The sequence below is a fragment of the Onychostruthus taczanowskii genome, unplaced genomic scaffold (assembly GCF_017590055.1).
Source record: "Onychostruthus taczanowskii isolate IOZ18803 unplaced genomic scaffold, ASM1759005v1 scaffold115, whole genome shotgun sequence".
NCBI lineage: Eukaryota > Metazoa > Chordata > Aves > Passeriformes > Passeridae > Onychostruthus > Onychostruthus taczanowskii.
In genome coordinates this window covers 1,034,251-1,051,498 of record NW_024498183.1, presented here as the reverse complement: position 1 = coordinate 1,051,498, position 17,248 = coordinate 1,034,251, and the positions used below count along the sequence as shown (strand labels likewise).

General features: G+C 34.9%; 1 protein-coding gene across 2 annotated transcripts in view; it reads left to right on the top strand.

Moving 5' to 3' along the window:
• ATP9B (ATPase phospholipid transporting 9B (putative)) overlaps nt 1-17,248 on the top strand; it is a 155,101-nt gene that overhangs the window by 55,593 nt on the left and 82,260 nt on the right. For both annotated transcript variants that reach the window (XM_041427466.1, XM_041427465.1), the window contains exons 8-9: nt 7,390-7,484; nt 15,422-15,502. In XM_041427466.1, the coding sequence (XP_041283400.1) occupies nt 7,390-7,484; nt 15,422-15,502 (176 nt within the window). The remainder of the gene's footprint in view (nt 1-7,389; nt 7,485-15,421; nt 15,503-17,248) is intronic.

Genomic DNA, 17,248 nt, shown 5'->3' with positions numbered 1-17,248 from the left:
CGTAGACTTTTTAAACTTGGAACGTTGTTTGCTATATCTGAAAATTCCATAATCTTTTAATAGAGATAAAAATTCCTAAAGTGTACTGAATCAATACCACAATTCAAAAAAGATGCAATGTGATCAAGCTTGGATTAAAAAACATCTGAGTTCTTGTCAATAAGGAGCTGTGATGAGTTTAGGGGTATCATATTGACTGTGTATTAATACAAGGTATCCTATAAGACCATCAGCTGATTGTTTAGAATGTAAATGAAACTGTTCATGGATCCAGTGACTGATGGCTTAAATTCCAATTAATCAATTGCTTCATCGGTTTCTTAATTCAGATCAAATATCTCAAGTACACACAGTTCTTCCCTGGTCTTAAGAGAAATTAATGCTTTTAAACTAATTTAATCAGTCTTCCATAAATGTGCATCCTCTGGAATGATGATGTAGCTTAAAGGTTCAGGATGTTTCAGGTGTCTTGTGGTTTTGTTCCTCCTTAGAAGCCATCATAATTGAAAGCTGCTCATTAAGATAGTAAATGAAACTCTGTGCTCCAATATGTCATCTTGGTGCTGATATTCACTTTAACATCAGTTTAAAATTTTCATGTACATAGTCACTTAAGTAATATAAATGATTTAAAAATTAAGTTGTTTGTAAATGATCTGGTGTTAAGTGTGCAAAGTCAAAGTCTGTTTTTGTTTTGCTGAGTACATTCTAGTAACCCACCTCTTTCAATGCTTTTCACTTAAAACAGGGAGGCTGGTAATATTGCCAGACAGTATAAAGCTGTTTATGGCACTGCAGTTCCACATGCCCTGTTTCCCACTGACCCATCAATTAATTCATCAACACTTGACACAAGCTCTTCACTCTGACACTTATACCAGTTGATCTTAATTTGATTGCCGTTAAAACCTTCCTTTCCTGACAACTGTTGTCAATTATACAAAATAAAATCAAGTATTCATAAGTAGGCTGTAATAGGATATCGGCAGACAGATTTAATAATTCAGTTTTGCTGAGGCTTGAAAGGCATTAGTTGTAGCTGTTGTTCTCATTTGTAAAAAATTCATTGGATACAGCTCTGGAGAGAGAAGGCAGACATAATTTTATTTATTTAGATTTGACAGAGAAGAACCCAGACAGGTAGTGATGGTTTAGCACTATCTCTGTTTAAGAATAACTGACAGGAATTCTTATCATTTACATATTATAGAAAGTAAATGTAATTTACTTTTATTATTTTTTTTTTTTTTACTAATTTAAGTGCACACATTATAAGGTTGCTTTTTGACAATATCTGTAGTGGAGTGTGGAATTCAACCCTGCATTTATGCAGAAAAAACAATACCTTTTCAAGACTGGGGTGCCTGGTTTTTATTGTGCTTGTAAAATATGCATATTCTGTACATCTGCTATATACAACTAAGCAACTATAGAATTATAGTTGCTTCCATCTGATGCACCTTCCTTACAGCATAACATTAAAATGTGTGCTATGGCATACTTGAGTTATACCTGTAAGTTTACTTTAGTGCTTATTGGCAAGTCTATTTTTTAAGGTTGCTGATAATTGGCAAAAAATTTGCAAGCAGAAATCTATTAACTTTAATGTTTTTTGAGAGAACATTAAATACATATTTTAGAACTTCTGTGTTGATTAACTTCTTATACACTGTTCTTTACTGTGTACGCTGATGTTTGTAACAACTACCATAGGTGGGTTAACTGGTAAGGGTCTGTGGATTTCCATGTATTTGTGAAATCTAAAAATATAAATATTTTTTAAATAATTTCACTTGTAAAATGCTGATTAAATAGATGTAGTCAAAGACAAGATCTGCTATAAGTTATTGCTCAAAGCAAGAGCAGAAATAGTGAAGGATGAGGTGTGCAACTCCTTTTATAATGTGTCATTTACTTTGTTGCTTTTTGATGCTAGTCAGAACAAGTTATTCCTTAGCAGGGTTTGTTTTCTTTTCCTGAATTGAGAATCCTCTTGTGTCTCATCTCCTGACTTAGAACTTCTTTCTCAGACCCTTCTTCCAGGCCAAGAGTTGGGAAATGAAAATTAAGTTTGGATACAGGACAAATTGGATAGTTTAGTTATGTCAAGAAAAGTATCTTAATTTTTCATGTTGCTATTTGTCCAGAAACATGGCCAGTGCTGGAAAGCAAGTATTAGCATATTTTAGCTTTAGCTATTAGCATGTTTTCCAACCTTCTCATTGTAAAAGCAAAGCCAATAGACTTCATTATCAAGAAGGAAGTAGGGAGGAAGCTGTGTCTTTTCATCACACCACTCTACCTAAACTTTTTGCTTGCCATTTTCAGAGTCTGATTTGCTCATAATTGCCATCAGTTGATTAATTCATTTTGAGGTATTTGAATTCAATTATGCTGTCTAGGATTATTCAGGAGCATTACTGCCTAACAAAGAAGATTAGGTCATACTTTTATATCTGGTAGGATATTCTGTGTCTGTGTGGCTATTTAAGGGCACTATTAGGCTGCTAAGTACACAACAGAACAGTCTTTGCCTAAAGCAAAGTCTGAAAGAAAAATGTGTGTGATGTGCAGGAATGTATGTAATCTAAAACAAAAGATGCTACAGATAACTCAGTTTTGATTCTGCAGTGAACTAAATCAACTCCTCTAGTGCAGTTGAGATGTTCTTCGACACATATTTGAAATGTTAAATCTCAATGTGATTAAGCTAACATGATTTTTTTTTTCATTACAGCTTTCCATTAAAATCAGGGGATGTGATTTTACAAAAAATAAATTATTTTCCTGTTGTGAAGTAATTGCTCTTAATCTGTCAATTTTGGGTTTCTTATGTTAAGGACATGTTCTATAAAAACTACTTGTTTAACAGGCTGAATCCTAAGCTAATTGTTTTCAGGAGAAATTACCCATCTTTCTGCCTAACAGAAACAACAACATTTCCAAATCAAATAAAATAGAAACAAATAATTTAATTAATACCCAAGACACTTCCTTTTCTGAGTGACTTTCTTGATAAACCCTGGAAGCTAGAATTCATTTAAGAAAATATGTAACATCCCAAGTAATAGCTTGTTTTCAGAAGCTTAATTTAAAAACTGTATTTAATATTCTGGAGTATATATATAAAAATAAAATTAAAGTGTTTGATAGTATCACAAGTTCATATACATTACTATAATTTCAGGAATTTAAAGATACATAAAAATAAATTAATACATAAAATATGATTAGCAAGTTTGGTAGTATAAAAAAACTCGATTAGGCTATCTGGTGATGATGCATAGTATTAATTAAGAGAAAGATTATAATATAAATGTGTTTTACTTTATTTGATTAAGGAACTTCCTTCCCTTTGTGGTTTGGGGAAGAATTTTTTTCCTTTTTTTTTTTTTTTTTTCTCCTGCACATTTTTTTTAAGGTGAAAATATTACCAGCTTTTTCACAGGATGACCTATATTTAGTTTGAGAATTTTTGTTCAGGGCCCTTTTCTTCAGGATTCCTAGAGGCAGGTAGGTGACTGCTGCTTGTGCACATGTACGCCATTCCCAAAAGCGTTTGACACGTACACGTCCTTCAGGTATTATCTGATTGAAGCCTTAAGTCCAGCACACACTAAGTAGAATTGTTCCTGCTCACTCTGCATTAACAATACAGAGTTTGTTTGACAGTTCTAGGCCAGGCATATCATGGCCATAGATTAGTGCCATCATAAATGAGCTTTTTTTATCTCTAGTTCAAAATACCATAAAAGCTACTGAAGTAAACATTATTTTTCTTCAGTATTCTCTTAACACACAAAATAGCTTGAAAAATACATTTTTATCCATAATATCTCAAAAAACATAAATAAGAAGTCTGTTTATAATTATCAATGTACCCTTATAATGTGAAGTTACATAGTTATTTCAAGTTCTTAAAATTATTTAATCCTTTTTATTGAGGTGCAGTTTTTCCATAGAAAAGCAACCTTAGGATAAATTCTGGACAGAACTCAAATAATTGAGCTCTTGCTAAACTACCAACCAGAACTGTAAAAGCAAAGCAGAATTGTAGTCCCAAAACTTTCCTAACCTTTCAAGTTTCCAAGTTTCAGCTGAAATGGTTTCAAAAATCAGTTTAGTTGCTACTTGGGCAGCACTTTGCATGCACTTGCTCTACATTGATTTCTGCCTGTCTTCAACTGATTAGGCTAAATGAATATTACATACTTGTAAATTAGTTTAAATGTGCTCATGAAGTTTGCACCACTTTTGAGAAATGATTAATCTGTATAGGTCGAGTGTAATTTCCTTGAATCAACCTTAAATTCTAATTCAGATAATTCCAAAATTTTCACTTGAATGATGGGAAGTCAGATAGATGGATAAGTCAGATATTCACAATGTACTACTTTGTCTACTAATTTTGAAGAACTGTATAGTTATGGGAAATAAGCATCTGAGTGCTTCACTGTATAAGGTAGAAGTTTTAATTTTGTGCATTCTCCTTTATATGTAGCCTTACGAAAATTTGTCATGTTCAGTGTGTAATTAAATTTTTCTTTTTTAGTTTTTTCTTTTTATAAACAGCTACTTTTGATTGGTAAATACTTAAAATACCTAACAGCATTTCCTTAAATGCTTCCTTTTTTAAAGCAGCACAAATCTTAAAAATTTCATTCTTTATGTGCGGTAAAATAATTGTCAGGTTCAGGAGTTATTTCTGTATTCAGAAGGAATAGCAACTCCTGACATATGTAGATGATTTGGGGATTTTTTTTTTTTCTCTGGCAAGTCATATTCAGGTTAGAAATGTAAGAGACTTTTCACACTATCCTTAAGTGATCTGCTGAACTATGTAACACAATTGTTACAACTTTTTTGTATGAGCTTTCTTGGTTTTAATTTTGTTATTGGAGGAGGAGGGTGCAATGCTTAAAGCATTTTAAAATGGAAAAATGAATATACTTATTTTTTTCAAAAGACTTTGATTTTTAGAAGTTTTATGTACTGCTAACTCAAATGCCTCTCAAAGGTAAAGTATGTGTGACTTCCAGACAATGAACAGTGGGGAATATTTAGTTTTAGAAAAATTCAAGATTTCTGGTAGGGGTGAAGTGTTCTTTTTTTATACTTTCTAATTACATATTTAATCTTCCATGTTTGTAGCTTAGTTAAGCCAGGTTACCTTAGAGAATAGTTAAAATTGCTTAGTCAAATCTACTGCAATATTTGAGGTGGAGAAGAGGATTGTATTGTTTCAGTTTTGCTTTTGTGATCACTATTGAAAGCTGACTTGGCAGAAAGCAGTCCGTTTTTCTGGATAAAAGGGAAACAGGCTATAAGATAAGCTATTGATGAAATTAACTGCTGAAGTGAAGAGGAAATGCAGCTGGCCAATACATGTCATACTGTGAGCTCTATTAAATGAATATATGTGCAGTCAACCATTCACAGCAGCCACACTGGTCTTGAACTGCATTGATCTATAGTATAATTCTAAATGAAATTGATGCAAGAGAGCAACCATTGACAGCAAGGGTAAAGAGAACCATGAAATGTCTTGTATAGGAAAAGTATGACGGAGAGTAGGCTCATCTATGCCATGGACAGAAAATGCAGTGATATCATGATGTTTGTAGGTGTTCCTAGGTACGTCACGCTTCATTATAATGCAGTAGATGTCGCTGACTCTTCAAAAAGTGTTTTACGGTATTTCATTCTTAGAAGAAAATTCATAAAGAATTCTGTTAAGAATTTAAACCCAGCTTTTCGAGAACTTCAGACACAGCTTTGCAGCTTGCATCTCTGAGCTTTGGGTGAAATTTAGCTGTGATAATGTTTTCTGAGAGCTGTCTATATTAACATTTAAAGATTTGTTTATTTTCAATGCACTTAATATAAATAGAGCTGTTACATGAAAGCTTGTAAGATTCTTTGAAATCTGTTGTGCAAAAACACTGCTTTTTAGTCAGGTACAATTTCAGGTGGCTTTTCTCTCAAGCATGTCCTTTCAGGCAACCACTCATCAAACTGCTTAATTTTCAGGCTTTGATGGATAAAACATTGGGTTCTATTAGACTTTACTTACACCAGGGCCCACTTGTCCTATAAAATAATCTTTCTCTTAATTTATGTTCACTACTAGATAGCCTTTCTTGCATACTGCCTTGACACATTCTAGCAGACTCTCTTCCTGTCTGTAATAAGACTCAAATCTGGACAAACTCCTTTGCAGTGTTTCCTTAATTGCTACCACATTGCTTCTAGGAGTAGAATTACTTTGTTAGTTTTTATTGGATTGGTTGAAGTACAGATGGAAATATGTGTGTGTTTATATACACGTCTGTTTGTTAAAATTTATTAATAATTTGTAAAATCTATTCTTTGCACACCCATGGCACACAGTAACAATAGTGTATACATTTGTTTAGCTGTAATATAAAGGAAATTGTAATTACTACTTCAGAAATATTTATGGTTTCTCTAGTGTAGCAATTGTGGAGAGTATTGCTAAAATTTAACCACCTTTTTAAAAGGCTTCAAGCTCAATGGAATGGCAGTTAATTTTGTACTTTTAATAGATTTGCAGTGTTTGTGTGTGGTCTTATTTGAATCTTACATTAGTAATGTGTGTAATGCTCCAGACTAGACGATATCCATCAAACTAGGTATGGGGGTAAGAGCAGTGGTCTCAGCTTTCTGTTTCTTCAATCCTGCTCTTCGGTCTGTACAGCACACTGATTCTCTTCAGTGTATATCAGTGTGTATCTTGAGCTTCCCTCATATCTTAAGTACTCTGCATGTGTTGACAGGTTTCTTTAGTCTTGGACCACCAATAGTTGCAGATGATTCAAAAATACTTCTTTTAAGTGTAATACATTCAGATCCACATTGTTTTGAATGCTGTCCCTGTTAAGGACTTACTTAATTTTTTTTTTTTTTTCAGAGAAGCCAGGAGACAATAAGCAATGAAAATTTCTGATGTCATACCAGCATGGAGAAAAAAATCACAGTATTATGTAGTGCTGGAATTATATAAGTGACAGAATTGCATAAAGAAATGAAATTAAACCTTTTTCAACTCAAGTTGAAGTTGTATCTCTTGATGATAATATTTGAAAACTTGTTTAGAAACGTTGAAGAAATTTGTAAAATAGAAGTTACCTCCATTCATAAACAGACGTATTGCTAATTTTATGAGAAAAAATGGTGCAATTGTGTGATATCTAAAGCATTCCTGGAAGAGAGCACACAGACACTCCAAAATACCAATCCTTTTATATGTTGCACATATATTTTAAAATGGTTGTAAATTGTGGGTTTTTTCACTCTTTTACATGTTTTTAACTCAAACTGAATTTTTGAAATTGAAATAATAGTTTGATATCTCTTTGTAACTTCAAGGTTCATGTTTCATTCGAACTGACCAGCTGGATGGAGAAACAGACTGGAAACTGAAGGTTGCTGTCAGTTGCACACAAAGATTGCCAGCTTTAGGGGTAAGCATTCTGTTTGCTTTTAAGTTATCTTCTGTGTGTGCATTTATATCTGTTATCCAAAGGATTATTACAGTTACTGTAAGTGTTGAAAGATACCTGTTACCAGAACCTTATTATTTACAATAAATAAGACACAAATATTCTTGGTTTTGCATTGAGAAGAAACTGAGTCAGAACTGGATTTTCATCTTTCAGCCTAGTGGTTCTCATTGTTGTCCACACAGAGATTCACACTCTCCAGAAGCAAGTCACAGTTATAGTGTTTTCAACTGAGTGTTAGACTGCAAGTACAAATTTTTCTTGTCTCAGGAACCATTGCTTTAATCACTTACTTGTGAGTTTGGGAAACAATAGTCTGCTGCTGGAAGTTGAAGTGCTTTTTGTTGTCACCATTCTTTCTGATTCACCTGGGTGCAATGTGCCAGTTCTTGCAAGCAGGGCTCTCTAAGAGTAGCCTGAATGTGGGTATTTTTTGAGTGCATACATGCGTTGTGTCACGAGTAGATCTAAAATCATGAAAAGGATCACAGGTGTGTGTATGTGTGTATGTATATATACACATCCAAAATAAACATATGCCTACAAAAGCAAATGTAAAATTGTATAAAAGTCTCCTTTACAAGAAGCTGAATTGTTTCCCTTGTACTGGGAAAGCGTTCTGTTATACCAGCGAGTTGGCTTATTATTAGGAAACCTCCTTTGAAAACATACTCAAGTGACAAGCTTGTGGAAATTCACCTCTTCAGAATTTCTGGTGTTTTTACACTAAATCTTTTAGCTGTTTTATTAAAGGAAAATATACCTTGGGAAGACTGTTTATATTCCATCTCAATAGCAAAAGTATTAGATTATCTGCTGGATCTTAGCAAGACTTCTGCAGCTACACTTCCAGAAATAGAGTTGCTGCCACAGTCATACTAGTAAAAAGGAGAGGTTTTCTCCTGTGCTCATATTCTCTGACTACTGGCTTCACAAGTGACAGAAGGAAGAAGTCGTTACATTGCAAATGCACTTTAGAGGATTGAGAACAAGGTTTGGAACCAAAGGTTGGTCATGCCAGACAGATATGCCAAGTCAGGCTTCAAGTCATGAGTTCTGGTGCCAGAACAGACTTTAACGAATATTCTGTAACCTGCAGTTGAATTTAGTGTTTGTAATAATGCTTCTCTGTTGTTTTTAACATTTAATCAAGGCCTTCTCTTGTTTTCTCATTAAAAGAAAATAATATACAAATTTGGGACATATGTAATGTGTTTGACTAATTAATATGCAGTCAACTTTCTATTTAGCTTTAATTTTTTTTTGAAATTTAGTAGTACTTCTCCAACAGTTACTCCTGTATTCAACTTAGGTGTTATGCTTTGTCTTTCTTTTTTGGAAACATTACTGACTGTAGTTGCAAATACTCTGCAAAGCACTGCCTCAGAGTTTTATTTGTTGATTATAATTTTGATATTCTGAACTTAGAAGTCTTGGTCTGCTGAGGCTGATGAAATCTGGAGTTATAATGCAGAGGCTTCTCTGAATTATCCTTTGGAAAAGAAAAAAAAAACTTTTGCATTAACTTTTCTTTTTCCCCTAAAAAATTCAAACATATGTTTAAAGTTTTTCTCTTCTTGTTAGGAAGAAAGCATGGAATTACCTTTCTAGCTGTCATGTTAGGAGGAACATGAAATTTTTGAATTTTAATTGTTATATTATGTTCTTTGTTAAAAAAAATTATCAATAGACTTCATAAATAAAGCATTAGGCATCTATGGAGATAATGCAAAATTATGGTTGAATCTATGCAGTATGATTTGGAGAATTAAATCATTGTAGTTTTTTAGTCTAGTAAATCAAAAGTGATTGAAGTTGGGATGTCTACATTTGAATGGTGGGCCATGCAGCCTCATCTTCCTGCGGACACGAAGGTTCGCTTCAGATGGTAGTTGTTTTGGATGTGAAGGGAAGGGAAGGCAAGATATTGCCAAGAAATTATTTGTGCATCTTGGAAACAATATAGAGGGGTCAACTGTACAATATAGTAACCATTTCTTCCTTAGTTGTTTCCACTTAGGCTATTAACCTCCATCTAACTGATCTGGGCTTCTTGCAAGATCTTTATACTCTTCCTCTTGAGCTGTAGGTGATAACCTGAGTCATATTTTAAGTGTGGTTAATCAGGAGCTGCTTCCACTTAACACACCTTTCCTGGCTACCAGCAGCATCTGAAAGCCACAAGCAGTTGATGTGCCTCTGCCCCTTCTCACACCACTCAGTTATTGGTGCTTACCAGGTGCCACACAAGGCTTTGTCTGCATAAGCTGACATTTCATCCTGAAGTGACTGATACTGGGTGTAATACTTCCTGCCAACTAAACTATAACACTTCCAAGTCTTTCTGCTATGGGGTTTGGGCAAACCACTTACACTTGGTGGTTCTTCATTGAGCTAATTTTAAATGGCTGCTCCGAGAAAGACTTAGACTGCTTGCAGTGCTCATGTCATATACCTGCTTCGCTCCTAAGCCCCGTCTGTCTGTGACTTACTTTGGTGGAGTGGTAGCCTAATGCACCCAAATGTAAATAGTTTTTAATCTGGCACAAAAAAATGATGCTCAGTGCCCATCACAGAATATTATTTCCATTCCTGTGGAAAACCACATTGATAATTCTTAGATTTCTGCAAAGATGCTTTTGCCTTTACTCAAATTACAATAATATGCAGGAGTGTCAGGCATGTAAAGAAACTCTATGGATAGACAACTTCAGAGATTGTTATGGAGGTCTAAGCAAGCTATGAATGTCAAATTAACAAAAAATAGCATTATGAAATTATTTTACTGTCAGCTTACTTTTTGTGCTTTATAATACATTCATAAGCTATATTTGTATAATGCAGTGTCCAGAATTATTTCGTTCTAGTTGCACAGTTGGGTTCCCTTCCTGTACAGAATGCCAGGCTGGTCGTGCAGCGAGCCGGCCAGCTGCTGTCCGGCAGTGCAGCCTGAGCGCCGCTGCGTGCCCGGAGTGCGGGGCTCGCGGCGCGCCCGCTCCAAACCCGGCCCTGAGCGCCGCGGGGCCTGGGCCGCCCCTGCTGCCCGCCGGGTCCCGGCCCAGCATGGTCCTCGGCTCCAAGGCTAAATACCTATGGCCATGTGATGATCCAGCACCCGGCTGCTTCTGCCAGGCAGAGCCCATGCCAGCCAGGGCAGCGGGGTTCAGTCCCTGCGGCTCTGCCCTCTCTGCCCCTGGGCTGACGTTATGGGGTGTTACTGGATGGATCACATTATTCCAGCCAGCCTCTGCCCACAGTGGCCTCCAGAGACTCATCACACATCCCTGCCACAACGGCTTCTCCACATGTTTGTGATGTACTTTCAATGCTGAGGCTTACAGTTTATACTTCCGTATTGAAATATATTTTTAATGATTAAAAAATACAATTTATGCAAGTTGAACATAAATAGACTATGAACAGTTAGCTCTTGTCTTGGATAGAATAAACTCTCCATATTTGTCACTCATTTTGATTGCTTTAGTTGTAAAAACATAGTCATTAAGGTTGGAAAAGACCTCTAAGACTGCTGAATCTGGTGGACAGCTCCACTGTGTTCACCACTACACTGTGTACCCAAGTGCCACATCCACATGCCTTTTGAACACTTCCAGGAATCACCACTTCCCTGGACGACCTCTTCCAATGCCCTGACCACCCTTTCTGAGAAGAAATTTTTTCTAAGATCTAAACCTCTCCTGGTGTAATTTGGGGCTGTTTCCTCTGCTCCTGTCACTTGTTACCTGGGAGAAGAATCCGACCCCCACCTCGCTACAACCTCCTTTCAGGTAGGAGAGTGAGTATCTTGTGTTGGCATGAGCTGTCAGCCATGTCACCAGAGCAGCACTGTAATCCTACCCACTGTGGCACCCAGAACAAACAAACCTGCAGACCTTCAGAGCTTTTCTTAAAGAACAGATGATACCACCAAGATGATCAGTACAGATTTTGTTGTCTTTCTAAAGCACTTAATGTGATCAGAGAATTAAAATTTCAGCAAGTCCCTTAATGACGGCTGAGCAGCAAAAATGGTAACACCTGGATTAGGTTTCTTGCAGTTTCATAGTTATAGGTGGGACAGTTCTGGCAATACACAAGTTCAGAGGCATTCTTCTCTACCTTGTGTGATCAGCTATATTTATTAACAGCAGTGCAGTCACTGTAATTTTCAATAAATGGTGACTTGCTGATTTATATCAGAAGATCCATACAGCAGTAAACAATACCATTTACATTTAATTAGTTTTATTGAACCAAAGGCAATTTTATTTGCAATGAACTACATGTTATGATTAAGAATGTATTTTAATGATCTTTAAGTAAGGCGAACAAATGTTGCCCTTGACCTAATAGAGGAGATTTTTCTATGTTATTGATAACTGTGGCAATTTTTAAATTGTGAAATGCAAAAGAGAGGATATTGTACCATCACAAAGTCGTTTTCTGACTTGCAGTGTAGAAGACTGAAATGCATTCTTCTCAAATGTTATTTTTAAGTATGAGATAATTAAATGCATATCAGTTTTTAAGAAAAACTAATCTACTGTTATATAAGAATATTTTTTTACTTGAGATTCAAGTTTTTCATGTAGTTTTTTTAATCTAGAGCTGTTACAATCCCCACATGTGGGGTTTCTTTTGTCTTGAGTAAGAAAATAACTGAGATCATTTGACTTTATTACATCCTAAAAGTGATGTAATTTTAGGTGTAGAATACTGTTTCCATTGAAGGTATCAGTAAAACTGTTTGGCTTCAGTGAATCAGCAGTGCAATGTATTAGTATGAAAATAAATCTTTACTGAAGACGAGTTTCACAAATCCCCCATTCGTTAAATCATTAATAAAAAGTAGTTGCCTTTTCTAAAAATGATAGAATCAAGTCCTTTGTTTAAGGTAATTTCCTTTTCCCCTGCTTTTGTATAAGGGAAAGCAATGACATAACCGAGCAAGGTTGTTTCTTGTCTAGTGAGCAGAAATTATATTTACATGTACTGTTGCTTACAAATCTTGATGTCTCCTTGTTAAAGTCACCCTCATGATTTCTTTCAAGACATTGAGAGGAGAAATGCACAGCTTCCATACTTCCATACAAGCAGCACTTGGTGAAAAAACATCTTTGTATTACAGTAACCTTTCCTGGTTGTTGAATGGAGTTCATAGGATATATGTCTTCTGTAACTGGATCATTCTTCAAATTTTTCTTTCTTTACCTTGATTATAAAACTACTGTATTTTATTGGCCTGAGAATGGTGTCCAGTTGGAGTATAGAACACTTGGCTACAGCAAATAAGAATCTTTAGCTCTTTTCTTCATCCTAATAATGAAAAAAATACTTCAGAAATCTGCTGAGCTCAAATAATAAGCTTTTATGTCTTTCTACTGCTCATGAATGAAATGCCAATGGGATAACATTCTAGATTTCACCCAGAGCATAGGTCTTTCTAATTTTACAAAAAATCCCCATGAACTTCTGGAATACTATGCCAGTTCTAGCATGTAGAATTTCAGAGTAATGCCAATCATGTACAGATCTCAGTTTTTCATAAAGATAAATAAGTTTGTTTCATAGTTGAAATTCAAAAAGGAAAAAAAAAAGAAAACACAAATTTAGGTGTTAAATCAGAAATACAAAAGGGGAACTAAAACATAAAAAGACACCAAAGGAGTGTAGATAGGTAGACAGAAATTTTTACATTTGAGATGAAACAAAGGAGAAGATCACAGTAGGAAAAAAATAGATGAGAACCAAGGAAAATACATTACTGTACAAATGCTAATTCACTTTTAAAAGGTGGATATTTCTACTTTCTTTTATTTTAATTTTGCTTCCCACTAAGGCATTCTTTGAAGAGAAAGAAGTTGACGCATTTCACTAGCAGTTTTTATTGTGTATATGAGCATGTGTGTGGTATTAGTTTTCTTCTGTTATCCACTACTGAGAGACTCTTTATTTTTCTTTGCATAATAAAGCACATAATAGCTTAGATTAGCTAAATTGTAGGTGATAACAGATTGAAGAGAAGTGAATGATGAAGATATAGGACACCACATGTGTATTAGTTTCATATGAATTATTTCTCGTGAACTTGTTGAAAGTAGGTTGGAAGAACAAGGGTGCAATGAATAAACTTTGTGTGATAGACTTCAATAAATGTCTAGTGGTTTAAGATAAAGATAAGTTGTGAGATTCAGTGTTCAGATTTCATTCATGTTTTCAAAAGCATATGAAATATAAAGTGTGTGTTTTTTGCAAGCTATGAAAGATTTATTGTCTGCAGAATATAAACACAATTTATTATTTATAGGGCTAGACATTTTTAAATTAAAGTCAAACACATTTCATAAATGTACATTTTTAAGAAAGCTTTCATTTTGATAAGGAAAAGCAAAAATATAGTGATATTCATCAATCTAGCTATTGTATCGGCGATAATAAAGGATATAAATATGTTGGGCTTTAAGACATTAACACAGGTAGACAATTGCACCTTTAGTTAGTTTTTTTACTGTTCAAATTGTGAAACATTCTTGAATTCAAAATTATGGGGAAAAAATAATGGCCTACTTTTAAAAGTAGCATTTGAGCCAAGTTGTGATTTCTATGTCCATGAAAGAGACTGTAAAATTAATTCTGCTTTGAAAGGCAGCACATTCTAGCTAGCATGAGCAGGGTATTATATGCATGTAATTTGGTCCCCAGAGATGGTGTTTGATTAGCCTTTTACAAGATTCATCTGGTACTAAGGGATAGGGATAACCCAAATAATTAGATGGTACATAGAGTGGGAAGGTGTACAACCTTGCGTTTGATCAGAGGTTGGAATTCTTAGATCGACTGGGAGTTGGTATCAGGCATCTGCTCCTCTCCAGAGCAGAAATTGGACTGTTGTGTATTCATGCATGAATGCTCAACTGCTTTTGAAATCGCTTTGCTGCTGCTGGTTCTTACCACCTGAAAAGTACCAAAAACTTGCCTTTGTGATTGAAAAATTCCTTTCTATCACGGTTTTAGTCTGTAGTATTTTTGATGTGGAAGGTGGATGTTTTAGAACAATTATTTGATGAACTAATTGTTTCAGAATTTTAAGGTGAACCTCCCTGGGCCTCTAGGGACAACTCTTAAGGTCTAACAATCATCAGATTTATTAGGGATTTTTTTTTTTTCTTTATAGTATACTGCCATCTATTTATAGAGGCTGCTACTGTACTCTCTTAGGTGTTTCATATTCTTCGTAGTTTTTGGGTAGGAACATTTGGGGATTGTTTGCTGTCATGAGTAGTGGTACCACATATATTAGACCAAATTTTATCACACTAGTTTTGATGTATCCCTGAGTTTAAAGATTTGAGTGATCCTGTTGATGTAGTCAGGCTTTCCTGAAGCTGATAGGGTTTTCTTGTGGAGTTTTCACCGGGGTGCTGGAGCATTCAAGAGAACTCAAATCTGTTTCATTGCTGCCTTTTGTACTCAGTTGGCTTTGCCCTTGCTGGAAAAGTATTTTTTTTCCTGTTTCATTAAATAACCCAACCTTCAAACAAATCAGCCCTTCTCCCTCCCATTTTATTTTGAAAAGGACAAATATCTGGAAAATACTGTAAGATTACACTATGATTAATTAAAATGGGGCTGTTAAAAGAAATTAGATAAAAATATCTAACTCATAAATGTAAAACAGTTTAGTTTTTGAACTATCAGCACATTAAGGATATCAAATTGAAAGTGAGTCCTCTAAAGTAGGATGTACTGGAAAAAAACACCATGTTTCTTAGTTCTGTAAAAGTTGTGTAAGCTTAGTTTGGGGCTGGTTGGTGGGGTTATCAACTGGAATATTTACCAAGTCCTCAAAATAAATGATTATATTTAAGTAATAGTAAGTGCATTATTCTGTTTTACAGGATCTCTTTTCAATCAATGCTTATGTTTATGCTCAGAAGCCACAGCTGGATATCCACAGTTTTGAGGGGACCTTCACACGGGTAAGTAGTCCATGTAAATAGCTGTTCTACTTTCCTCTTTAATACCTTAGTTGTACATGGAGTGTCAACTTTGTACCAGATCTTTCCTTGGCTTTACAGCATGTTTGCCTATGTTCCTGCCACAGCAATACTTCATATAAAAAATATCCTGTTAAACATGTATGGCAGAAAACTAATGCATAAAGAATATCTGAAAAAATCAGAATTGGAGAGTTGAATATTTGTTGATTGACATCACTTTAATCTTTTTATGTGAAACTCTTTGTGAACAGTATACTGTTTCCAGGCTGTGATGTATTGTTCATATATGTCAAAAACTGATGAGCTGAATAATAGCAGTAGCCTGAGACAATGCATCTGCTAGTTTATGTGCAATAAAAATCTGCCTTGTTTAATAGTATTTCTGCTGTACTTCCAAACTTCAGTTTTCTCAAAATGTAAAAAAAGCTAAAAGCTACTTACGGAGGCTTTGCATTGAAACTCTTCTCCATGGTTAATTATATTCAAAACTAATTATGAAAATAACATTGAGATAATATCTATGTCTTGTTTCTGTTGTTTTTAAAAGGTGGCCTGCTAAAGTTGACCTTCTAAAGCAGTGTCCTAATAGGTAGTAATTCTTTCTTTTAAAATAGATTTACAGTTTTGTAGCAGTATGTTAGCAGACATAGTGATTGTTCTGTTTGTTTCAGCCAAACTCAGTGGTGTTAGACTCATTCTTCTTGATGGTTTGTTTCTAAAATACTTTGAGAGAATTAACTGCTGGGGAGGTAAAGAGAAGGGTTTTTACCCGTGACTCAAATTGTTAATAGATTTTGTTTTGTAATTGGAATTCCAGTTCACAATTGTAAATACACTGATGAATGAGATATTGCAGTTGCTGGCTCTTGAAGACCAATTTATACCAGTTCCATAGTCCATGCTGCCTACAAAGTAAATGTCATTTGTTCACACCTTCTAAAGCACTAAGCAACAGTATTTACTTAAGCTTTGTATTGACCAATTGTCCAAATGAAACTTCTATTAACAGCTGTAAATTCATATTATTCCTCTCAGTGGCTAAGTGTGTACTACATATATATTGAACTCCTTGGAATCTTTTTAAGAACTCTGATATAAGTAATTGAGCCATTGGGAAATCATCACAGTAATTTGTGTTGTGGGTTCCGTTTGTACATGTCATAAGAGCAGTGTAATTCAAATATCCCGGTGTGTGTAAATAACTGTGGTGCATTTTATGGTTTCAGGATTGCATATATGGTTTTTTGAGTGCTTCGGTAGCAAGGATAGTTTGAACTGAAAGTGTTCAGTTTAAAGCATCTGAAGGCATTGCCCTCAAATTTGGTTCACAGTGAATCACACTAGAGATTTTTCAGAGGTTGGGTTTTGTTAGTGGTGTAACTTCTGCATTGTGAAATGCTGTTTTAGGACACTTGTTTACTGATTTATCTTTCTGCTTTTGCTGTGAGCCCTTGCTTCTTACAATAAATCAGTTCTTGGCTCTAATTTCTATTTTATGTTAAAGCAAAAAAAAAAAAATTAGTGTGCTTAGTGATGCTAATGCATACATTTTTTCTACTTAAGCATTGATGTTCAAAGAATTCTTGTAAGGGTAGGTTGACAGGGTAATAGCACATTGATTTTTCTTTTTCTTTTTTCCCCCCTATTATGGAGACAGAATACTAACAATGTAAAAGACAAACTTAGATAATTTCAAAAAGTATGTGTCCATAAAACAAACCAGAA